The sequence below is a fragment of the Leptodactylus fuscus genome, chromosome 5 (genome assembly GCF_031893055.1).
Source record: "Leptodactylus fuscus isolate aLepFus1 chromosome 5, aLepFus1.hap2, whole genome shotgun sequence".
Classification (NCBI taxonomy): domain Eukaryota; kingdom Metazoa; phylum Chordata; class Amphibia; order Anura; family Leptodactylidae; genus Leptodactylus; species Leptodactylus fuscus.
The window spans coordinates 45,724,608-45,751,741 of record NC_134269.1 but is presented as its reverse complement, the minus strand read 5'-3'; the positions used below and the strand labels follow the sequence as shown (position 1 = coordinate 45,751,741).

At 39.3% G+C, this 27,134-nt stretch overlaps 1 protein-coding gene across 2 annotated transcripts in view; it reads right to left on the bottom strand.

The window, feature by feature from the left end:
* The window catches only part of UNC5D (unc-5 netrin receptor D), a 562,375-nt gene extending 536,954 nt beyond the window's left edge, over positions 1–25,421 (bottom strand). For both annotated transcript variants that reach the window (XM_075273020.1, XM_075273019.1), the window contains exon 1: positions 24,320–25,421. In XM_075273020.1, coding sequence (XP_075129121.1) covers positions 24,320–24,410 — 91 coding nt within the window. In that variant the 5' untranslated portion in view covers positions 24,411–25,421. The remainder of the gene's footprint in view (positions 1–24,319) is intronic.
* Positions 25,422–27,134: the final 1,713 nt, after the last annotated feature.

Sequence of the window (27,134 nt, the reverse complement as noted above, 5' to 3'; positions counted from 1 at the left end):
CTTTTATGGGATCTCAAGATGGAACAATGAAGACTATGTTCACATTATGCTTAAGGTATTGTCTGTAGGTGATTCAAGGTCTATTCACGCTAGTGTCATGGTTTGCATTTGATCAGCTGTCCCAGGACCCAGGGATGACTTCTAGGCATCCTATAGCTCCACCAAAGCAGACATTGAAGGTTCATCTTAATTTGTGTATACTGGAGTGTGAGTATTATTGGAGTTATTGTCATTTGTGAAGATTGTTCATCATGTATAAAACATGGCATCATAAATTGTTATTTTACAGGATCCATGATGGATCTGTACCACCCAGTTTGAATGGGTTCCATTAATTTATAGTGGATCTTTGAAGCTAATGGATCTAATTGATCCAATGGATCTTTGAAGCCATGCCATGTCACGCTATGACATGATGAAAGCTTCAAAGACCCATTATAAATTAATGGACCCATTCGAACTGGGGCATAAAGGTCCATCATGGATTCTGTACAATAACAACTCATGACACCATGACTTATATATGATGGACAATCTTCAAATATGACAATATCTCCAATAGTACTCACATTCCAGTATACACAAATTGAGAAGAACCTTGAATGTCTGCTTTGGTGGAACTATAGGATGCCTAGAAGTAAAATCCATCCTTGGGTCCTGATGCCCTGGGAGGGGGAAGGGGGTGGACAAAGACTCCTCTGCCATATTAGAAGACATCAACGTAGTAAACACGCCTATTAGGTGATGGACTTTGTTACAGGTTTGTCTTTGACCTTAGGCTCTTCAAGGACTTCCTTGGATATTTGCATAGAAGGAAGGTAAAGAATATTTTGAGAGACCATGACTAACCCTGGAAAGCCATTTTAATATTTCTAGAAGACTAGACTAGACATGATAAGAATAAAACGTCAACCTCCATTGCTGCAGTATGTGGTTCTGCTGCACATTGGACACCAGCCGGATCCTCCAGAAGGCCTGGCATTCCCCTCTGAGAATCTTTCAAACAAAATACTAATAGCTGAAATATTAATAAATCATTTGAGTTGTTAATTGCTATCACTTTACATGCAGACGAGAGATATGCCTATCTACCCTTTCATTGCCAGAGGGTCTAGCCACTCATTGATCTAAGGCGGCGAGGTGGATTATCTGCAGATAATGTACCATAATGTGTCTGTAATGCGCCTCCAGGGCACATTTGAGCACTGTGTGCTAGAGAAATAAATAGTCTTTTATTTATTTCATTCTTTTTTTTTTGCTGGAGCACGCTCTCTGCCAAAATAGTAACAGATTGAGTATATTTTAAATAGCCATGTGAACAGGTGCCTGTTTAGTGAGTTCTGCTGAGCAGGAGGTTCATAAAACACTCAGGGATCGGGAAACTCATTAATAAGTCATCTTTTACTTTCCCACAAAGATACAAATACTTAGCGATTTGTTAACTAGAAAAATAGCTTCATTTGTCCCTCCCCCTAAAATATATATTTAGCTTATAGCTAGAGAGGAGATTATTTAGCTAACTAACAGATAGAAAGAAGCAATTCCCTAAAAGTTTGGGTAGTCGGTCTCGAAGGAAAAACTAATCATGATATCCTACTATTGGTGCCAGTTATCAATTGTATATTGTTGGAGAACCGGTACTAAGCAATCAGTTTCTCTACAGCGCCACTACAGGGGAAATTAAGCATTGCAGGATTCCCATAAAACTCAATGAGCTTCCATATAATGCACAGATTAGCCCGGTCCTCCAAAGTACAACAGTAGGGTTGAGCCAATCTTGAGATTTCAGGATCAATTTTAAAATCCAATTTCCGATCATTTTCCATCCCGATCGTGAAATTTGTTTGATCGCCGATCGAAATCCGATCTTTTACGATCCCGATCACTCAACCCTAGTCAATGCTTCTCTAGAGGAAAAGTCACTTTTAGGGTTGAGCCGATCTTGAGATCATCTCCGACCTCGATCGCGATCATAAAATTTACTCGACATCCGATCTGAATCCGATCTTTTCCAATGCTGTTCACTCAACCCTATACAACAGTCTTTTTTTAAAATAACTTTGAACTCTAGCTACAAGAATTGTCCTGAATTGTGCAATCTCACTATTATTGTGAATTTCTGAATATGGTATTTGATAGAGGGTTTTGAGTATGCATTGGTCCATGTGGACAGCGATTTCCGTGGTCTTGTTTAGTATCGGAGCTCATAGCATCGGTTCCAAGTTGCACACCTCTTCCGCTTTTTCATCCCGCTCCTTGCCCCTCTTGTGTGTCATGGGGTTGGCTGAGAGCATTTAGGTGTTCAGAGGACTTGTAGGATAAGGGTGCGTAGGATAAGGGTGCTTGATAATTAGGACATTTCAAGATGCCAAGATATTCCCTTTGTTCACCCTTTGTAAGCAGCAAATTAAGTCTGACCCTATTGTAGACTTTAACATGGTGACCATAGTTATTTGGAAATGTGTATATATTATTTTTATATGCTCGATGGTTATTTTGGATACAGATGCTATCTGACAACCACATGGTTTGGTGAAGTAAAGCATGTACTGTAATGCCAATGCTTTGTACATGGCTTGTTACCACCCATATATGTGTTGCTCCAACCTAACAGCTGATAGCAGTTTTGAGCAAAATCACATTATGTTTGTTACTGCAAAATGTATTCAAAGTCCAGAACCCTAAAACTTTTATCAGATTACTGTTAGAATGAATTGCTCATAATTTCTCCCCTGGGCACAGGGAGTTACTGGCTATTGATAGACAAAGGACATAGTTGTGAAGTTGTGTACAATGGGATCTGATATTTTGGGTGATAAGATACCATGACTAACCCAGGAAAGCCATTTTAATATTTATAGAAAACTATACATGTAAGAAAAAAACCCCGCCAAACTCTTTTACTGGTAAGCTAGTATTACTAGTATGTGGTTTCACTGCACACTGGGCACCAGCCCGATCCTCCAGAAGGCCTGGCATTTTCCTCTGAGGGCCGAGTACCAATTGTTGCCATTGCACTCACTATATCTGCACCCCAGGTGGGAGCCCCATTATATACCATGCATGTAAATGACCATTAAAATGACCATATTCCGCAATCTACTCCTCAAACCATTGAACTATCCAGATAGCAATGAAGTCTAGTATTAGAATGCTGCCACCTAGGTGTATGTTCATTATATTGGAAAGTACAACATATCGCAATGTTTGGCTTTTTCCATACAACAGTATTGACATCCACAAGCTTCCTCCATTCCAGTGGTCGCGTGCACCAATTCCCCTCTTGCCACTACATTGACTGAACACATCGCAGTCTCCGTCTCCTTGTTTGCACTGTAATTTAATGCTGAAATTGAACTCATTTCTGTGTAATGAGATGTTAGAGGATTATCAGCAATGTCAGGCCCAACTGACTCAAGCTTATTCAGCTAGTGTAATGACTAAGGCTGTAAGCACTGGTAAATCCACCATTAACTAGATCAAGGAAATCAATCTCTGCTTAATGACAAGGCCTCTTGGCAGACACATATGTCTCTTCGATCTTCCTTGAAATTGCGAATTTATAAAAAAACAAAAACAAATCAGATATGAAGAGGCAAGAATGACTTTTATCTTCCTGTAGGCTAGACTAAACTTTTGATTCCTATTCCAAAAGCTATGAGCAGGGATTTTTTTCCTTGGGCATTTACTTTCTGCTTTCTTCTTCTTGATGCTGAGGATTCTCCGAGCATACTTGCTCTTGCACAAGACTCTCATTCTTTGCAAGTCAAAGTTTAAAAGCGCCAAAGTACAGTGGGGAAGGGGATATTTTTTTAAGATTGGTACACTATTCTGAATTAAGGCCCAGACTGGTGCGAGTCATAACTGAATTATTAAGAGGCTCCGGCACAAGAATGGAAATCCTTATACCGATTTTCTGACGTGAATTCTAATCAATGTGTGGGACCAAGGCAGGCATTGGTGAGCGATGCACGGCATAGAGGATGTGCCAAACATGTTATAGCACCCTTGTTGGTGCAGATGGGTTAGTCAATTCCCCTCAGTATTTTAACATATTGAGAATGTAATTTTCCAGTTACACAATGGGGGAGAATTATCACTAGAAGATAGTTTTAGACCACGGCCCAACCTAGCGTAACGTTGGCATTTCCTATTTCCATTTAGGTATAATTGAAGCAGAAAGACCATAGACTGTGGACTTTCTGTGAAAAGCACTGCGGGAAAAAACAGGATAAGTTTCCACTGTGTTTTTTCTCGCAAAGCTTTTTCACTGAGTTGCTGTAATTTCTTCCAAATTTATGTTTTCCCAGGATAGAAATTCCAGAAGTTTGTTTCCCCTCATGCCAGTTCCATGACCCATGTGCAAATTACTTCATCTGTAGTAGAGAGTCTTACGTATGGTAGGCTCTTGCCATATAATAGCAGCATACCCTCCTTTTTCAAGGATAGATAGATAGATAGATAGATAGATAGATAGATAGATAGATAGATAGATAGATCTTCTCTGACAAGGTAACCTCATTCAGATGGGGCATACCTCTCTTGGGCCTAGAACAGGTCTACAGCGTGAATACAGAGGCAAGCAGGATCCAGGCCAATGCTCCACATCAAATATCCCTATGCTTATGGGAGACTGAAACAAAATCTAAGGGTGCACTCCAATTTAATAGTTCTATGTAACTGGAAGGAGTGCAAGTGCAAAAATCTGAAAATTCTAGCAGCACATTCTGTGCTGATAGATAGGTAGATAGATAGATAGATAGATAGATAGATAGATAGATATGAGATAGATAGATAGATAGATAGATAGATAGATAGATAGATAGATACTTCAAGAAACAAGAATCAATCCAGATGTATTAAAATAGGTGTTTATAAACCCATAGTGTTTCTTGAAGTTTCCTCAAGATTTGGTCCATACTTGAAAGTTGCACTCATCCATTTTTTGTAGTTGTGCTGTTGGAGTTATAAGTAGATAGATGGATCATAGATAGATAGATAGATAGATAGATAGATAGGAGATAGATAGTGTCTGTGTTCCTAAGATACTAAAATTGTATCCTTTAAAATTCCTTAGTTTTCTTTTTAAGATCCTGAATGTGAATAATGTCCGATATGTGACAATCCGGGTGTCAATTTGGCTACAATGGCCATAGGCTGCACCGTCTGCATATAAATCATTATGTCCTGACACTTTACCAGGAACCAGACAAAATCCACAGGAAAGCTGGAGAGCTGGTATATGTGACAACCTGCTGAGCATTATAAGTAGAAAAACAGAAGCCACATGAATGTAGATACTTGGCTTGACAAAGCCAAGAGTGGTTGCTGCTCCCTCTCTGGCCTTGCAGAGTTTGGCGTCTGTGTTATGATGAATGAGGGTTGCCAGGGTATCTGTATGTAGCGGTGATACATTGCGATGGCACCAGATGGTACAGTACAACTTCTATGATATGAGTTTTACCAGCAGGATTTATCAATGCCGACATTTCCTCTGTGTATTTGCATTTTGATTTAGCTGGAACAGGATTGCAGTATTTCAGGGATCGGATTCTGTATCCATCTCTAGGAGACATGAATACTTTGTTTCTCTAGCCTTTTATCTACAGCCGGTTTATATTTTCCATCTTCGTGATAGCCAGGCTTGCAAAAATCTATTGGAGTAAGGCTGGACACGAAATTGTAGTCACTTAAACACAGCGATATGAGGAATACAAGATTAGCAATAATCAGAAATCAGTGTCCTAACACCGGGTTTTATCCGCTTACGGCAAGAAAAGCTTCCAGTGAATTCTACAAAGCATATGAACTATTGTTTAATTGGAAATGTAATTCACTTGTACTGTCCTAAGGAGCTGTATACATGAATACACAAACAGTGCGGAAAAACATGTCTTGTTTAGCTGATGATTTAACCACTGGTGTTATTTTGAGGTTATAAAGTAATGTTTGAATTAGTTAGATAGATAGATAGATAGATAGATAGATAGATAGATAGACTGATGTGTCTTACATGTATAGATAGATAGGTAAGTAGATAGATAGATAGATAGACTGATATGTCTTACATATATAGATAGATATGACGATATCAATAGACATATGAATTGAATAGATAGGTGATGTAGCAAAACCAGGTAAACTTTAACACCTTCTTATCTTTCACAATCTATTAGTGATCAATAAGAAGATATAGTACATATAGTGGAAACACAAATATTGAGCCAGCAGCAACCACAACTATTTAGACGAGCAATAGCACTAAAACACAAATGCCCTCTCTGTCTGCAGGCATTCAAGGGTTATTTCAAGTACTATTTCCAACTGAGCTGCAGTACCAATCATGGCCACTACATAATATATGGTGCTGTTCCTTGTCCGGGAAGCTGATGGCCCCTTCAATCCTCTGATCAGTGGCGCATCCCTAAGTATTACTCTTCCATTTACTTATGTGCGAGATTTTGGTTTATACTCTATATACATGCAGCATTAGTTTACAATGAAGTCTAAAGATAAGGGAGGAAGAGGGACAGAGATATGATACAAGAAAGGGTAGTAATTCCTGATCTAGCGCTATAGAGCTCTCCTCTTCCTCCCCCAACCCTCTCCTCTTCCTCCCCCTCCCCTCTCCTCTTCCTCCCCCTCCCCGCTCCTCTTCCTCCCCCACCCCTCTCATCTTCCTCCCTCTCTCCTCTCCATAGATTTATTTACAGATTTGCAAACAAGCAAAGAAATAAGCCCTTTTATTGAATAAACTACAAAGCTTGTTCCCTTTACTTTGTAGATTTATGAGAAAATAAATAAAAGTAATGCAAAGTTGTATCATTAACCCCTTCATTGTGTGACTATCACCTCTACCTCTACATCCAAGTATTCTGCTTCTTATTGGTGACTAAACTCTTCATTAGTCATAAAAATCTGAGTGTAAAAATTACACTTTTTTTTTTAACCAAGTGAAATAAATAGCAATATTCCCGTACGCTTAATTATGGCCATTCAGCAACAAACCTCATCTATTTTTCACGGCAGTATGCTGCAATTTACTGACGCTCAATCTCACTAAAATGATGCCCTTATTAATTTGCTCCAACCGAATCTGTACAGAATATTGATCCATTACTCTTATGACCCAAATTATTCATCTGCTTGAAAGAAGATGATTAATAATAAAACACCTCATTGTCTCCAAAACCAGAACAGCCCTGCTTACATTGCCGGTGTGTAAGGAAAGAGCGAACAATCTATAGCATAGCTGGTGCGGAGATCCCTGGCCAAAACATTATGTCAATGACCCCCCTTTCCCCAAAAAAGCAATCCATAGGTGAATGATAAACATATCACAACTACAATATAGTAATATATTATTCTAAAGTTCTATAATAACAGTAATAGCTTTTTGTGAGGATAGAAACGCCATGAAGGAGACCTCTAGGCATTGATCCTTCCAACGGTCCTGCCCCACTCCGCCAACAATAGGGATCATGAATATAAAGCGTATTATCTGGATGCATAAATGTCACATGTAATTTATTGCATTTCATATTTCTTTACGGCGCTCAGAGTGCTATCTTTTGTAGAGAGCTCCCAATACCCTAGTTATACCATGAAAGGGTTAAGCAATAAAATTCTGGCTTCCTGCGGTGAACATTTTAGCTTTTTGCATACATTTATACAGTAAAGGCTGCTTTTACATCGCCTTTAGAAGAAGGCACATACAGTAAATGGACCCTTTAAAAATGGATGCCACTGAGCGACCCACCCACTCCCACCCCTCCCGGGAATTATAGTAAATAGCACGCAAGTATTCATCTGTCTTAGCATATGACAAAAAAGCAATAGCTATTGAGCAGTGGCATACCTAGGAATGGCAGGGCCCCATGGCAAACTTTTGACATGGGCCCCGATCGACGCCTCCTACCGACCGAACCCCCCCTTCCCCCCGCATTCCTGTGCGCACTATTATGCCCCTATAGCGGCTCCTACACACAGTATTATCCCCCATAGTGGCCCCTGCCCATGGTATTATGCCCCTATAGTGACCCCTGCACACAGTATTATGCCCCTATAGTGGTCCCTGCACACACTATTATGCCCCATAGTGGCCCCTGCACACAGTATTATGTCCTATAGTGGCCCCTGCACACAGTATTATGTCCCATAGTGGCCCCTGCACACAGTATTATGTCCTATAGTGGCCCCTGCACACAGTATTATGTCCCATAGTGGCCCCTGCACACACTATTATGCCCCACAATGGACACCCATGAACAATTATTAAACTCTGGGGTCTTTTCAGAGTACTATAACCACCCATAAAAAAATTGTTACTTACCTATCCCTGGCTCCGCTGTACTCCTCGGTGGTGTTGACCTTCTTCAATGACATCCAGGACATCACATGACCCGGGACGCAGGCCCGGGTCATGTGACATCAGGGACATCACACAAGTAGGCCTGATGCCTGCCCGGAGCCCGGAGAGGTAAGTAACAGTGTTTTTTTATGTTCCTTTACCTCTCCTGGGCCTCCGATCATTATACACGTGGATCTGAAAATAATAATAGTGTTTGTGGGGCCCACGGTGTCACTTACAGATCCTGGCCCCTGCCAGGATCGGTAAGTAAATAGGGTTTGTTACCATCTGGAGTAACTCCAGCCAGTAAAGGCCTGGTAAAAAAAGAAATGCAGTGTCCCTAATGTCCCTACAGCTGCTACCCCGGTAGATACGCCCCTGCCATTGAGTCACCGATTCACAAGAGGGAGGCATTTGATTTAGGCGACCCTAACCTAGCTATGTCCAGAGCTGAGCTATTATGGTGACTCCCATTTAGTCTCACAATATTATACTTTATATTATAAAACCTTATGGGACACATTTATGAAGACTGGTATTATTTCACCGTTCTTCATAACCCTGGAGTTGGCAGAGGGTTGCGCCTCATTTATGACAAAGTGCACCCTCCTCCAAAACAACATGCACCCTCTGCAGGGCAGTACGCTGGAGGGGCAATGAGGGGAAGGTAAAAAGTCAGATTTTTCTTTTGTATAAACTCTGATTTTTGCAAAAAATGTCAACCTTCTAAACCTAGTGACCAAGGCAAATTTAATCTGTACCTATATTCTTAAGTTTGGGAGACTGCTACCACCACTAGAGGCGGAGTGAAATATTCCATGATAGAATATTTGCCAGAGGACCCAAAGTAACCAAATAATGGGACAAAAAGAACAGTTTATTGAGGAGAAGCAAGTACCTATGAAATCCAATGCAATGATATTCAATAACAAATACCGAAACGAAAAATGTTCACAGCAGAAATGGGAAAAAAATGATATGTTTATGTCTAAGATTACATAAGATCCATTGATATAGTCACAATGAAGGGTTAACCCATTCCTGCCAGACTATAGAATGACAAAACCCGCGATTCAGTAAGTTGAATAATCTGGCCTGCCCTACAAGCAGCATAGATTTTATTGTGCTTGGTGCCAGGCATGCTGGAGCCAAAATGTTTCCCTTGAGTCAGCGCTATTTTTGCCGCTGCTCCCTTTTTTACAATTAGATGATACACAGCCGTTAAAAAATAGTAACAGTATGTTAATGAGGTTAATGTGACACAGCAGTCCATGAGCAATTTCTGCACCTGCATCTAAGATGAGAACAGATGTTAAAATTACACTAACAAAATAATTATCCCCACGTAATACCATTCCGATTTCCTTACAAACTGCAAAGAATGCTAGAAAAAATAATTGTCCTTTTCGTTCATGTGTACCGTGGTGGACAGGTTTGCATTAGGCTGGTTCATGCAGATGGATTTAGTCCAGGAGATATGGATCGGATGTAGTCCTTATTACCACGTCCAAACACTGAGACAGGACTCAGATTCCCGGACTCATACTCGGACTCCCAACATCATAGTCATCTGGACAGGATGGGCATTTCTGACTCTCCGTGATTCTCATATCCCACACTAAAAACACAATATAGAGCCAAGGGAAAGCATGAACCCTTAGTCTTATAGATGCATCAGGGTTCAGTTTGGCTCAGGGTTCGGTTTGGCAATACGACCAAAATCCAGTCCATATCTCCCAGTCCAAATCTCTATATTTCTATTTATCAAGATTTTGTACATTATGTATAATGGAATAAATGGAATGCTAATGGTCTTAAAGGAATTGTATTAAAAATTTCATACTTCGGACCTCCTTCTATGGCTAGCAGATTGCTCTGGCAAGCTTGAGCTGTCCATTTAGGTCCATGGATGGTCATTCATTTCAATGTACACAGTATGAGAAGGTGACACGCAGAGCACTGGAGTCCAGATATATCAGCCCCAGGTGGCGTATGTATGGTCCAGGGCAGATCTGGAATAGGCCTCAGCTCAGGTGTAGATCCTGGGCTCATTACTGGGTCAGAAAAGGCTGCAGCTCCTGAATTACAGTGCAGTTCCATGAGGTAAATGGAGGTGTATGGTTCTGTCCTGTAACCCTGAGACAATATTGCACCTGTTTTCTTTGTGTGTCTGGAAGTAAGCCACACGTATAGTTAGGTTATTTGTTCTGTTTAGTTAGTTACTCAGACAAGCAGGTTTTTTATTTTGTTTTTTGCCTGAAGTTAAGGCTGTATTTTGTTTTGCTCATTTTGTGCCTGAAGTCAAAGTTTGTTTATTTTCCAGTTTTTTTCTAAATAATCCAATTTGCTGCATATTTTTGACTGTTTAGTTCCTCACCACCGCTTCTACCGAGCTAACTTCCCAACAACAGGTAATGCTACATTTCTTCTGCAGTTGTCCTTGTTTAGCTATCAGAAACTTCCCCGACAGCTCTTTGTAAGAAACCAACAAGGTGACTTCAATCTGAACAGTTGTGACCATGCCCGTACCCTCTGTATGACCAACATAATGAAGAGCAGTATTTGGTATTCCAGGTATTTAGGCTGCTCATCACGGACTCTGCACTAAATACATTTTTAGTAGAAGATGCCTGGAAGGAGTAAGGATGAGAATAATCGAAGGTCTTCTTAATTAGAGATGAGGGAATCGATTAACTTAGTTTGAAGCTCCTGACAAATGATTATAATTCACTTCAACTTGTGAATCTCAAGTAATTTTGATGGCTGCTGAATGAAAATGACTGGGGATCAGTGTGGTCAGTGTCGCGGGGTGCACAGTAGGAGATGTTGTATGGTAATGGGCAGTTGTTTTCACTCTTCCAAGGCCATCAAACACTATTTGGGAACTCTTTGGAGCTCACATTGCCATTTAAAGATGAACCATCATTGCTTAGACCTGTCACAAATTCTGACATGTCTTTAGCAAAAGTTTGTACCCTACACGAAATAACAATTCTGCCATCTCCTTTATTATAACTTTGCAATGTTCTGTTTTTCTATAATTTATCCTGAATATTTCTACATAAATTGACAACAAGGTCACCATTGTACTTGTCAAAGGGGTGTAACATCGTAAACACCAATTGCAACTTGTCAAACTATGCAGGGATGCACATATGCCGTCCCTTACCTTTTTGACTGTTGCGCAAATGGCACAAGATGATCAAAACTTTGCTGCCAATAGGGTGTAACAAAGTTGTGTAATAAAATGTATTTGTTCAAAACAGATCATTAAATTCAACTTATTTCATAATGTTTTAAAACATTAAAAAGGATGAGGGTGACAAATGTGTAGAAGTATTTACTAAGTATTACTAAGTATTTACTAAAACAGATATGCCATAAGACGATAATAAGACAGCTCTCGTTTAATGATTGAAGATCTCAGTATAGTTAAAAGGGAGATAATTGGGGGGGTGGGGGGAGCGATTGCCAGTCCCCTGGTAATGAGGAGAATGGGGGACTGAAAGTCCCTCTAAGGCCTTCTTATGAATAGAGTGCCTGTGTGTTCACATGACCAGTGCTCAATTCACTTCTATGGGGTTTGTGGCACCATAATACACATTACAGTTTCGGCAGACCAATAGGAGTAAACAGGACACCAGTCATGCAAGCACACTGGTGCTCCATAATGGCACAAGTCCTTTAGCTAGTACAGTTTCTCATTAAACCATCCACAACAATATCATGACATGCTACCAGAAGCCTTCATTAACTTCATTGTCCCCCCCAAAGTGGTCTAAGATATGGGCTCATGTTGCTTTTAGAAAATCTGGTCAAGTACAACATAGAGGACTGGTGAAAGAGAACACATCTGTAATTGACCTAAGCTAAAAAGAAGTCAAGTAGTTAAGAAAAGAAACGGCAAGTAAGCATCATCTAGTACTGAGGAAGAGTATGTCCCCATAGCAAGAGTGTGAGATAGAGATGAACAAACCAGTTTATATTGAACCAAATTCAACCTGAATTTTCCAAATGTTTTGGGCATGGACCAAACTTGAAACCCAAGAGTATAATAAGTGAAGGCCCATGAGAGGTGCAAACCATTATGCTCACCTCTCCTGTGCTCCCCCATGGTGACTGTAGTTCCCCAGAGTATAACAATAGCACTTCCGTTTCGGCCCAATATGAACCGGATGCACAAACTTCACGAATAACAATGACAATAAGATGATGAATATAACTGGTACCAGTAGAAGTAGTAATAGCATAAGCTAGTATAGTAGGACTAGTAGTAGTAGTAGTAAAACATTTCAATATGGCGATATTTTTTAATGACTATCCAACGACTTTTGACTGAATTGTTATTGTTAAACTTTTGTAATGCAAAAATAACTACATATGACAATAAAATGTTAAGTAATCATTTCTTACAACGAACGATGCTTATCCATGATTCACTTTATTCAGTGTATGAAGAATATTCTTGATGTAAAGACACCTGCTACAGACAAAGCATATTTGCAAATTGTTTATGGCACTTTCCAAATGATATTGCTGTTTTTAGTTCTTTTATGCTCTATCTCAAGGTATATTGCAAATGTAGAAAAATAACAAGGATCTGCCTATGTAACGCCGAGTGTAGACTTTTATGATTATTGTTTTTGGAGCATAATATACTTTTTAATGAAAGACAATTTTAAGTCACCATATGGAATACATAAGCTTACGAAACAATAGCTTTATATATATATATATATATATATATATATATATATATATATATATATAGGAAGATATTATAAGGAGAGATAGAAACAATGTAATGGGAATGGAGAAGGCACTGAAAAAAAAGTAATAACAATAATAATAATAATAATAATAATAATAATAATAATAATAATACAGATGTAGCGAAGCTTAACATAATTGTTAATGGATAAAATTAACAACTCCAGCAACCTTTAACTTGACTTTGCAGCATGTTATCAGATTCAAGACAGTTATATCTGTATGTACAGAAATGTATATAGGAAATATTAAAAGAATCAAATAAAAAAAGGGGGAAAAATTCCTTTGTATAATCAACAAACCCTAAAAGATATAGGGAAAAATATTGGGATGCTGCTTTTAACCATTGAATTCTGGTGTTTCATTCAATACCATTGCCATAGGTGTATAAAATCCAGCACCAACAGTCGCCTTTACAAAAATTTGGGAAAGAATGACTTGTTTTAAGGAGCTCACAGCATTCTTACACGGTACTGTAATAGTGTGCCGCCACTGCAACAAAACATTTGTGAAAGTTTTTCCCGTCTAAATATTGCATGATAAACTATGAGCAGTAATATTAAAAGATGGAAGCATTTTGGAATTTCAGCCACAAAGTACACAAAGACCACATACAGTTATAGACAGAGTCTCCTAGTGCTGAATAGCATAGTGTATAAACATAGTGTATAAAAGTAAATTTAGAATATCCAGCAAGACTGAATGGTCTTCACTCTGATCTTGAGAATATATACTCTGGTAGAGGAAGCCATTGATTTCCGATGAGGTGCACGTGTTCTATGGAGCGACGCTTCTCCATTTGGTAGTTCTGATGGTCGAGTCTAGTTTGAGTGAATGCCAGGAGAACATTACCTGCCTGACTACATTATACCAACTGTAAAGTTTGGATGGATCATAATGGTATGGGGTTGTTTTTGAATGGTTAGTTTACACCCCTTAATTCCAGTGCAGGGAAATCCTATTATTTCAGAATACAAAACATCTTGTATGCTTCCAACTTTGTGGGAACAGTTTTGGGGAGTTCATTTTCTGTTCCACCATGACTGTGCTATAATACACAAAGCAAAGTCTGTACAAGTATGGTTGACTAATTATGATGCAAAAAAAAAAAAACTTGACTAAAAGTAGACTGTGAACCAGGCCCTCCTGTCCAACATCAATATCTGACCTCACAAATGCTCTTCTAGATGAATGGGCAATAATCCCCACTGACACAAGACAATATTTTACTGAAAAGCTTGTTAGGAGATCAGAAGCTATTTTAACTACAAAGGGGGACAATTCCATATTAATGTCTGTGTATTTAGGACAGGATGTCATAAAAGCTCCTGTAGGGGTATATGTAACATATTCTACAGTGCTGGAGAATCTAATTGGGGTAAACCCAAAATTATGATTTTACATTGTAAACCAGAAGACTAATTCTTCTTCGAATATTCCAAAAAACAGGAGAACGTCTTAGCTATGTGTTGATTATTATCAGAAAAATATAAGAAGGAAAATTGTTCTCTCAAACCTGGACAGCTTAGAGGTTTCTGGACTAGAAGTGCCAAATTTCACACTTTTGTTTAGCTTTCTCCCACTCCTGGTTATCTTACTTTAGATTGCCATCTCAAATTCTTCTTCCATTTCTGTTCCTCTGACATCCCAAGATAGAAAGCTGAAGCAGAACTTTGTCTTTCATCCATTGAATATGCAATGATGAATTAGTCTGTTCAATGGGGGTGTCTCGCTCTGCAGGATCTGCAGGTGAATGAGACCCTAGATTGCTAATGGCGAACCTATTGAACGCATGCCAATGGTGGCACTCAGAGCTCTTTCTGTGGGCAGCATTAGTGGAATAGATTATATTGTGTGTGGGGGCCATTTTTCATCAGATTGTACTATGTGAGGGCCACTATTGAGCAGAGTGTACTGTGCGAGGATCACTGTAGAGGAGTATTTATATCCCACAGTATAAGCCCCATTCACACAACCATATATTGTGGGTTTGTAACTGTCCTCAGTTGTGGATCCGCACTGTATTCAGGTTAAATTGCCATATTGGTTCTTTGTGATAATTTAGTGGGTTTATGGTTGCAATTTGGGCACTTGGTCTCTTAAAGGTTTGCCATCACTGCCCTAGATCCACAGCAACATTGAGAAGAACACTCCAATCTCTGCCTCCCAAATCCAAGTATATCAGAAATCTAGTTTAGTTTGAGTGAGAATTTTGTCACATTCTGATTAGTAAATATTCCTCATTATTTCCAATACTTGTCTACTATGACCAGATACTGCATTTTAAGGACTTATACGGCTTCTGAGCTTACATGGATTAGAACAAAAGAGGCTTATAGACTTAAAGGGTCGGATTGCTTGCTATGGGCAACACCATAGTTTTTGTCTGTGCTGATTTGCCTAAGATAAGTCCGAATGATGACATAAAGGGAACTGGAGTTTCCCATTGTAATTATTAATTTATGAGCTTCTCAGACTAATGAGAAATTTTTGGACTGGAATAGAAGCTTCAGCTAGAGGATGACTATGTTGGATCTCCTTACATATTTATGGCACACTACCATCGTATTCGCTCCAATGATTTCTCCGGGAATAGTGCCACCACTTTCTTACACTGGAGGGAGTAGTAGCAAGGGCATGATGGTTGAAATAATGTGAGAAATCTCCTGACCAGAGTTTTTCTTTGAAAAAAAGGTTCTATTTCCGACCACTGTAGTACATATTATCATCAATGTGTTTCTCTTGCTCCAGACATTCCCTATTATTGTAATACTTGTGTGTGATCCCTTCTTTCATTTTTAATTAGCTTACAGTAATCTTGTTCTTGGACTCCCAGGAATGGATGACAGGAGCATGCAATACGAGTCTGCCTCATCATGTTTACTGGGAGTTATCACTTACAAAGCCTAGCTGCGAGTCTCATATAATAGCCTTGAAACCATTACATGGATTTTTTTTTATTATTTTCTTGTCATGGGATTTAACATTCCTTGTAAGAAACAAAAAATAATTCAAACCAGAAAGATAAAAACTTAGAATATGGAAATTCTTTTATGTTTGGAATATTTTACCTTCCTAAAAGAGAGAAGAAAACTTACAATTTTTTACTGGTTCCATACCTTTATACTGGATTACACGGCCGCAACTAAAATCATGGGTTGAATCAAAGCCACCCATTAAAGGGGTTGTGCATGACATTCACTTTTATGGGCATTGGCATAACTAAAGTCTTGTAGGCCCTGGTGCAATCTTATGTCCGGGGCCCCCTACCTCATTACTACAGAGAATTCTTGATAGTGATGGTTATGGGTGCTAAGGAGTTTAATCCACCTTAGTGTGGTTAGGGGAATCTGTGGGTCTCTTTGGTTTATGGGCCAGATGGAAGCTGCAATCTCAATACTGATGCCAGGGCTTATGGGCCTCCTAAAGCTCCTGGACCCTAGTGTGACTGCACCCACTGCACCCCCTCAAGTTATGCCCCTATTTATGGCGTTGCCATTTCCCTGCACCTCCAGAAAAATGACTATTATGATCTATCCCTAGATACAAAATAAGTGACTGTAGTCGAGCAAACTCTCTATAGGAATGGGTGGATTATAGAGTACAAGCACAGTTTCTAACACTTTGTTTAATTTACTTTGGAAAAAAGTTGTCTATGAGATGATCTAATGTCCACGTACCACTGGACATACTCTACATCTAAAGGACAGAAGGTTTTCCTATCATCAATCATCATAAACATGGATTATTTGCTGTAAGACTAGTGAATTTTGTAATGATAGGTTCATTTAAGAAGCACTCCACCTCTTACCTGAATGTCTATCACTGCTCTTTTAGGTATACTGACCTCAGAACTCTATTGGGAGGCTTTTATTGGAGGCTGATTTTGAGGCAGATTCCTGACCAAATTCCTGACCAAAAAACTCAGTGTGAACTCAGCCTAAATAATCTAAAGGACTACACACCTATAGTTAGGGAGGCTGAACTATGAGTTGCTTCTCCATAGCCATATAACAAGATCTTCCTGCTCACCAATAGTTATCAGAAGAAGTTCCTGTCTCCTCCCGCAAAGAACCTGTGCAAGAAGTGATGGACCTGTTTATTATGCCATGTCAATTTTGTCTGGTCAGAGTAAGAGTCACATGACCCAGAAGGAGAAAAGGATCCAGATAGAAAGGGATAACTAAATAAGGTAATATTGGCTTAATTTTATACATTGGGGGAATAGGCACATAATGAATGGGAAAAAAAAAATATTGGGGTTCTTCAAGTTCAGCGGGGTTCAGGATGGTGTTGCTGTTGACTTTTTACAAAATGTGTGTTAATAAGTTTGAACTCCAAATGTGCTTATATGTTATGACTTTTATAAGTTTAGAATTAAGGGGCATATAGTATATAGTATACAGGGGCATGGAGGCAGCCCAGTAGTGGTTATAAGGCTTTAAAGGGAAAGGAGTATAACTTAGGTCTTCTCATCGAGTACATGAACTTGAAAGACTTGTCCTCTTTACAAGTTCTACAATATTAGCTATCAAAAGAAATAAGAACAAGAACATGTGTGCAGTCTTGTGGGCCTCGGTGCAACCTTTTATCCTGGGCCCCCTTCTTCATCCCTACAGAGAATTCTTGATAGTGATGGTTATGGGTGCTAAGGAGTTGAATCCACCTTAGTGTGGTTCGGGTAATCTGTGGTTCTCCTTGGCCTATGGGCCAGATGGAAACTGCAATCTCAATACCGATGCCAGTGCTTATGGGCCCCGGTACAACTGCACCCTCCGCACCCCAAGTTATGCCCCCACATGTAGGGCTTTTACCAATACTATATCCTAGAAAATAACAGTAGGGCATCAGCAATGGACATGCTTGACCAAAAAGGGGGCAAATAATGCAACACATAGGAAAGGCTCTATTATAAATTTTGCTTTAGGGTGGTATCTTCTCTATACCCTTATACAGAAACTATAATACACTACTATTTGCATTAAAGGTTGAACATATAGAGGTGCATACTGGTCAAGGCTTGATATGTAGAATAAAATTATAACATATTCTTACGCACTAGTTATTAATATATAATAGCTCATTACATTGCTGGTTTACATTACCAATATCTAATGAACAATACAAATATACAAGCAGAGATGCAAAGAGGATTTATTTGGATGGCAACTCCTTTCTAGCCCTGCAAGATCTCAAGCTCCTATCTTTACACTGTACACATGTAAGACAATTCCAAGAAGCTCTGATTTAAGCAGCTCTTGTGTATTGTGGTTAAAACCAAAGGATCACAAAGAGCTCATTTATACAGAACGGATTCATCTTTCTGCTCAAAATAGTCTACCACAGAAACACTATCAACGCCCAGTCACTGTCAATATGCCTAACACCGAGGTAATGGTTTCTACACGAAGCATCACACAGAATGGTAAGCACAGTCTCTCACTTCTACAGCTGACTGCTTAACTATAGACGGCTGTGACTCTACGGCCATGGAGATCACTTTAACCCTTTTGCATGCAAGCGAACAGATTTGTCTTTCATATGGCTGAATGCTTTAGTAAAGTTCACTTTTTCAGCACCGATCTTACTAGTATAAGGACATATTTTTTTCAATTTGAGCACAGTACTTTTATATTACACAAAAGAAAATTGTGTTTTAGGGTTCAATAACAAAACACAAAGTGTGGGTACAGTTATTGTTATATAGAGTCCTTGATTCAACCCCTTACTGCGTATCTCTATGACCTTATAGTAGGGAATACTACAGTCCTATATATTTCCTCTGTTTGAGTTATGTCAGGGACATATGTGATCAGGGCCTATAAGATTGGTATCAGGGTATATATAAGTATATATAAGTATCAGGGCATATAAGATTGATATCAGGGCATATAAGATCAGTATCAGGGCATATATACATATATAAGTATCAGGGCATATAACATTGATATCAGGGCATATAAGATCGGTATCAAGGCATATATAAGTATATATAAGTATCAGGGCATATAAGATCAGTATCAGGGCATATATAAGTATATATAAGTATCAGGGCATATAAGACTGATATCAGGGCATATAAGATCGGTATCAGGGCACATATAAGTATATATAAGTATCAGGGCATATAAGACTGATATCAGGGCATATAAGATCGGTATCAGGGCATATATAAGTATACATAAGTATCAGGGCATATACGATTGATATCAGGGCATATAAGATCAGTATCAGGGCATATATAAGTATATGTAAGTATCAGGACATATAAGATTGATATCAGGGCATATAAGATTGGTATCAGGGCATATATAAGTATATATAAGTATCAGGGCATATAAGATTGATATCAGGGCATATATAAGTATACATAAGTATCAGGGCATGTAAGATTGATATCAGGGCATATATAAGTATACATAAGTATCAGGGCATGTAAGATTGATATCAGGGCATATAAGATCAGTATCAGGGCATATATAAGTATATGTAAGTATCAGGGCATATAAGATTGATATCAGGGCATATAAGATTGGTATCAGGGCATATATAAGTATATATAAGTATCAGGGCATATAAGATTGATATCAGGGCATATATAAGTATACATAAGTATCAGGGCATGTAAGATTGATATCAGGGCATATATAAGTATACATAAGTATCAGGGCATGTAAGATTGATATCAGGGCATATAAGATCAGTATCAGGGCATATATAAGTATATGTATGTATCAGGGCATATAAGATTGATATCAGGGCATATAAGATTGGTATCAGGGCATATATAAGTATACATAAGTATCAGGGCATATAAAATCACTGCTATGGGGCACCCATTTGTCTCTTGTTGGTTCCATGACTTTTGTGGTTTGAAGAACTTCAATAAATAAAGCAATCTTAGTAAACATGGAAGGGCGAGTATAGGGGGGTAAGCAAACCCCAAGCCATTCTGTCCTTCTTTACATTATCCATTCTATGTAGCCCATTGTATGAAACAGAAAAAAAAGTAGTATATGTTCTATTATATACCAATATATGAAGTCTCCATAAGGGGTTATGCCACAAAATCATTTATCTCCTACCCATAGGACATGGTATACTTTGGCTTGACGCTCCCATTGAAATTAGTGGGGCGGTGGGACGTTTGTGTCCATAACTACATTACCAATGGGAGTAAAATAACTCTTATTTTCAGAAATACCAGGAGTCTTAGTGGTTGGATACCCAACAATTTAGGATTTGTACTATGAACAGAGGCTTAACCCTAAAAAGAACTACTTAGAGATGAAGAAAAGCAGGACATGTCATTTATACACTATAAAAACTCACTAAGCAAATGTAAACTTGCAACTCAGGCTCTATTCACATCTGTGTATGGGTTTCTGTTCGGGGAGTCCGCTTGGGGACTTTGCTCTGTGCATGTTTTGAGTGGAAACTACACAGACCCCATTATAGTTTATGGGGTCCGCAGACTTCCTTAGATATAGGAATGCGGACTCCCAGAACGGAAACCCAAACAAAGATGTGAATAGGGCCTTCATCCAACAAAACACATCTTAATATCACTGTGAGTTTACCATACTCCATAGCACAGCTTGGCAGCATTAATAAACCCTATAGTATAATAGTAAGCGGCTGCTCAGTTCTTGCTTATAAAATCTCTCCTCCATTACGTGCCTGAATTCTAATGACATACTGAACCATCTCCTTTAAGCCACCTCTTTATTCATATGCATACTGGCCATCTTCTTTGAGAAGTTCCCTCCCTTAGAAGATTTATTAATGCAATATTAGGCGGTCGACTCCAAGAGGTTTCGCCGTATTCTATACACAGATAAGGCGTCGCGTTCATTAGAGGTATAGCCCTATCTGATCCTACTTTAAATAACAAAGAGTGAAATACTACTGCTGTGCTACCACACATATAAAGGGCTGAGTCAGACAAGTGACTGAGGAATAGTAAGCACATAGTGTAGACGCTCCTGCAGGGATCCTGACAGAACACAGCATGGAGTCCCTACTTAGAATACTGTGCAGGCAGCAGGATGATCATTGATCCCACTACCTGACTATACAGGATTTGCTTGTCTGATGAAAAACAAACTCAACCTTGAATAAACTTCCCTAAATTTACACTGTCATGAATTCTTGTGTAGTCCAAATTTATCCAGATTTTTTGTGACAAATCATAAGTTTCGCCCTGCATTGTACATATCACTACTTTTCAATGAAAGTTTGGGTAGTCATCTTTAGTGTTACATGATAGCATTGCGGCTAAGAAATCAGAGCATTGCTTTTAGCTTGAGCCACACAGTTTCTTGTGTATTGGGGGTGACTGATCCATACATATTAGCTATACTGTAGACTGTCAGATCACTATAGGGGTCATATAGTAAACTATGCAACATATTTCAGAACATATATAAGGGTAACTTGACATTCCTTGGCTCTGATACAAACTCTGCCCTGTGACCCTCATGACGCCTCATTGATACACAAAGATCTATTACTCCCCCTCCAGGGTCTGCAACCTCTGTCTTGCCTGTAGTTACACCACCTTGATACATACCATAGATCGCTTTATATACTTGATGTAACTTCAGATAGAAGATAATATGGCTGATAGTTCAGTTCTATAACAAAGACTATCCCAGTTTTACATCTGTATTGTCCTATATGTGAGGTATTCACATGACAGCCATAGCGTAATGCTTCAACACATATACAGATACAGTAAAAGTACCGTAACACCCTGTAACTTAGTAAACTCTTTTATATCTTTATCTTACTGCAAAATACCAAATATCACAACTAGTTAAAACAGAACACTATACATTGTAGGTGCCATTTACTGTATAGCATGTATCCCGCAATGTTACAGAATGTACAACTCTTCCATGTATAGATTACCGGACTGCAATACGTGTATGACTTTACTTTCCAACACTGCCCAGTGCTGCCCTCCACTGTCTGACCCTAATGTCTTCTCCATAGCACCTGATATTTTATCAGGATGTTTCCAGGCAGCTCACACTGTCTCGCTTTCATTGCCAATATATACCACAGTGGTTGTTTAATAGACAGTACGTTTTTTTTTCTAGATTCAGAAGAAGTAGAGATCAGTGAATATGTAAAGAAAAAATATTGGTTCTCTGATACTTGATGTTAAACGAAAATTAAAAAGTTCTATTTTCCACTATTTGGACTATATGTAGCCACGATTGAAACTGTCAAGTACAAGCCATCCCTATGGGACTATAAAAAACCTGGTTTATAAATCCTAAAGTAAATAATTGATTATTGCAGAGTAATAAAGTAGCAAACTTTAACTTGACACTTAAGGAGTTATCAAGATGAAGCAAGTTATTAGATCCAGGTTAAACTTCGCTACATCTGTACTGTTTTATTTAGCGCTAGATAACACATAGATAACCGGCATTTTCTGACATTCAGTTGCAAGTACTACAGGTACCAGCACCTTGTGCTTGCAGATTCCCAGTTACACAATAACTAAACTAATATAGGTCCCATTTTGTATAATCAGGCTGCACGGATTATCAGCAGAACCTGCGAAAGGGACTATAGTGACTTGGTTTGTAGAACTTTAACTCTAGTGATAGTAACTGGTACTGTATTATTGCAGTATTTTGCCTATGTCACATGTGTTATGAAGACTTATAGAAACTATTGTATCTATAGGACGCTGCTTGTAGGATTCTCTATATCATATTGGACATATGAGGCAAATAGGTTGGTCAGAAAAGAGCTGAGAAACTTGTACTTTGCTTTTGTCAGCAACATTTCCTTTCTATTGCATATACTTTATATTTTCAGGGTTTTTTTTTTTTTTTTTTTAGATAACAGGGGTTCATCTGAGCATTTGATACAATAACCAAGACCCCATAGTGATATATGTGGATTCCCATGTAATATTTTGACACTCAGTATATGTTAGATGTATAGAACTGCAGCAGTCCAAACTAGACTTGGCCAGCAGAAGATGGGGCACACTAGCTAAATTTATAGATTTGTCAATGCTAAAGTTTTCTTCAGACATAGGTTACTTTACGCTATTCATGGCACAATGGAAACTCTATGACATATAGGAAGCAGCAAAATGCACCTATGGTTCCTACAACATGAACATTTCAGTACATAAGCTCATTGCAATGTACTATGGACATTAGACCCAACCTGTGGCTCTGTGAGCACCTGCCATGATAAGACACTAAATATACGGCTACAATGAACCTATCCCTGGAGAACATAATGGCTTACAGTATAGTATATACAGTATTCACTCATGGTGGTTTATTGTATTTCAGTCCATACAATGAAGTCGGAATATAACTGCACTGCCCTATATATAATCTGTTTCTGCTTATTATACCACATTATACTGTACACCCTTCCTTTCTGCTGAACCTTTGGCACATAGAAACAAATTGCTTTCAGATGAGATTCAATGAAGAAAGCCATACATTACAAATACCTGACTTATAGCCTCCTTGTGGATAGGCTATATGTAAAAACCAGCACGTGTGTATAGATGACTAATCCCTGGTGTATTATTGTTTTTTAGATTTTTCTTGCATTTAACAAAAAAAACCTCCAGAACCTGCTCCACGTCCTTACAACACCTCATTGCATGGATTCACTGGAGCAGCGACTTCCCACGCATGTTTCGCACAAATTGAACTAGTCAAGCCTGCAACTCATTAGCCCTGGGTTCATATATGAATTGTTTAATATTGGTTATCACACATAACTGGGTCTTATTGCTTTGACTCCCCTGTGGCCCAAGTAGAAATTAAATATGGCCTTAGGTAGATCAAGGGAAAGGCTTGCACAAAGTGTTTAACCATTCATATACTGGGATGGTGGGAGCAGAACTCTGCAGTACAGCCACACAGCCTACTATAAATTGTGAGTCACAAGTATCCTCTGACTGCGGATTGTAAGTGGGTAGCTTCCTGCATGCTTGCCATTTTGTAAGCTGGAGTTATACGGATACTTTATATATACATTTGTATTACATGCAGATGCACTAAGATGCCTGTTCATGATAAGTCTTGCTATCCACACACATACACACAGCTCTATTGCAGTGATGCATTATACGGCACACTCTTTCCCAGCCATATTTCTATCACAGCACCCACAGACACCTGATGATATACTTAGCTCTATATGTACCTCTTTGTGCAGCTCCCACCGGGTAAAATCCTACAGCTAAGAGGAGTATCAGGTAAGTCAGGAAATGTCGGGGCTCTGTCTCCATCCTCATCACAGGTCACCATCAGCCATCTCCAGTCTTCTCTATCCCCAGTCTCTGGAACACTGCAGCCCTAATATGGTTTCTTAAAGACCAGATTGCTGCAGTCTTATTATGGTATATACTTCATTCTGTGAGTACAGGGCTGGGTAATTGTTCATCTGAAAGCATTTCAGAACTGAATGTACCATGAAGCAGTTCTCAGAACAAGCATGTGATTATTCCCTGGTAAGTCTGCTTGCAATGTGTTTTCCAGGATCGCTTGAGTCATGCCTTCTGTACACATCTGTTTTTCTCCCTCTCCTCCTTTATGTGATCTCTTATGTGCACTATAGCAAACATTGGTTAGCTAGATAGTTTTATACAAAGTGAATGATATACTGTTTATCCAATATCCCTTGCCTGCAGACTGATAAATGATACACAAGGAGAGTTACACTCCTTCTCCTATGTTATGGTCCCTGGAGAGTCTTTATTGGTCTGCTTGACTGCTGCTGACCAAAGAATACTCCAAATATTCCAGCGCAGGCGATCCCATTGTGCACAGTCCTCCAGATCTCTGTACTGTGCAGGGTTTCTTCACTCTGGATACGTTTGGTAATTGTTTGCTTTTGCTATGCTGGCTGCTTCTTTTGCTTGCTTTTCCTTGCACACAGAATCTATGGCATGTTTCTATGCAGGTCCCACTTCTTGAGCTTCTGTACATCCTTCTGCATCCCAAACTCCTAAGGTTTTATTATTGCGCTGGCTCAGTCAATCTCTGTAGTTTATTCTTCCTAGACCTCCCTCCTCTTTCCTTCCCTTGGCAGCATTGCCAGGCTTCAGCATTCTCAGCCACAGACCACAAGAAGCTGTTGAATATTTAATGATCTATGCCCTTGCCTTCAGCCAATAGGTGCTTTGAAGCTGGGTGGCGGGTGTGGCTTGAAGGATTGCTGCTGTCCATGGAGTAGAATATGTGTCTTTGCTGGCTGACTTTTGTCAGCGTCGAGAGAGCTGGATTCAAAGCATTGCACTAAGAAAGCTTTCCTACTATGATGTGTGATGCACTCAGTGCTCTACATATACAACACATATACACAATCACCTTAGGTATTGTTTACTGAATGCACTGGAAAGGGTTAATTTCTAGGGAGCCTTGTGGTATTGAAGCTGAGCTTCATGCCATAGCTGGAGCTAGGGAGCTGTCCAGTGCTGAAACCTCCTGAAGACTGCAGCTGTCCAGTGCTGAAACCAGGGGCAGATCCAGAGCTGATACTATGGACGAGGGGCAATACAGTGTTAAATCCTATCTATTCATTCATCGGCAGTCAGTGCTGGAGAGACGTCTAACAGTGAGGCTGGACCTGGAGATCTCCAGTGCAAAAAAACTCTATAGAGAGTAGTGTGAAGATGAAGCTGGATGTGAAGCTGTCCAGAGCTGAAACCTCAATAGAAAGCAGTGTGAAGTAGAACCAAGATGTGAAGATGTCCAGAGCTGAATCCTCTATAGAGAGCAGTCTGAAGCCGGATCTGGATGTGAAGCTGTCTAGAGCTGAAACCTCAATAGAGAGCAGTCTGAATCTGTCCAGAGCAGACCTGGACCTGGATGTACCTTAAATCCATCTGGTGCTAAAACTTCAATAGAGAGTAGTCAAAACCTTGTGCAGATGTGGATGCGGAGCTGCCCAGTGCTGAAAGCTCTATAGTCAGCACTAGATGTGAAGCTGTCCAAAGCTTAATCCTCTATACACGGCAGCAGAGTTATCTGCAGCTTGTCCTGCATGTGGAACTGTCCAGCACTGACTCATAGAGAGCAGACTGACCCTTGAATTGTTCAGGACCTTACTATCCAATAATGAGGGTTCTGGAGCTATCCAGTGCTGATACATGTATAGAGAGGTCTGAAGCAATCCTGTGCTGACATCTCTCTAGAGACAGCTGAAGCTATATACAGTGCTGACACCTATACAGTATATACATAGTTTAATCATTAGCATTAGACTCCAAAGCTAAACCTGGATTGGCCAGTGCTGAATCTCCTGTACTGCAATGTGTTGTGGAGCTGTCCAGTGCTGAAGTCAGGGGCTTTATATCGCTGAGACACGGATACTGAGACTGGATATAACCTATTTAATGACAAGAGCTGCTTTCCAAGACATAGCCCTGGATTGTTTTTCAGTACTGATCAGAAATGAAGGGTTCTGTTCACTGCTCATCTAAATAACCATGTCATAATGTGCAATCATTTGCAATACTGCATATATTATATGTCCAATAAACACATAAAGGAAACAATGTTGTATGATAATCATACAGTCCATAAAATATAAATATATCACATATTTGATATCTCAATCCTTAGCTTGTATAGAGAATAGAAGTTTCTACATTGCACCCTGTGTGCTGCTTTGGAAGTGTAGCATGTGCATTGGTTGTATTGTCTGTATGTTGTAAGCTGGAAGCTGTGATGTATTTTTTATTTTAGCAGTAGGGGGCACATGCTGTATGTTAATAGAGCAGTATGATGTACAGAGTGTGCTAGGGAAAGATGGAAATGCATTACAGACATGGTTGCCTCTGCATTTGCAGAAGTTTGTTTACTTATATGTAACCCTTTAAGCCCTGGAAAACTCTAGGTTGGTTCGTAGTGACTGAACAAAGCTATCTATCTATCTATCTATCTATCTATCTATCTAACATCAACTATCTACCTATCTGTCTAATATATGGTCTATATCAATCCTTGTCTTCTTT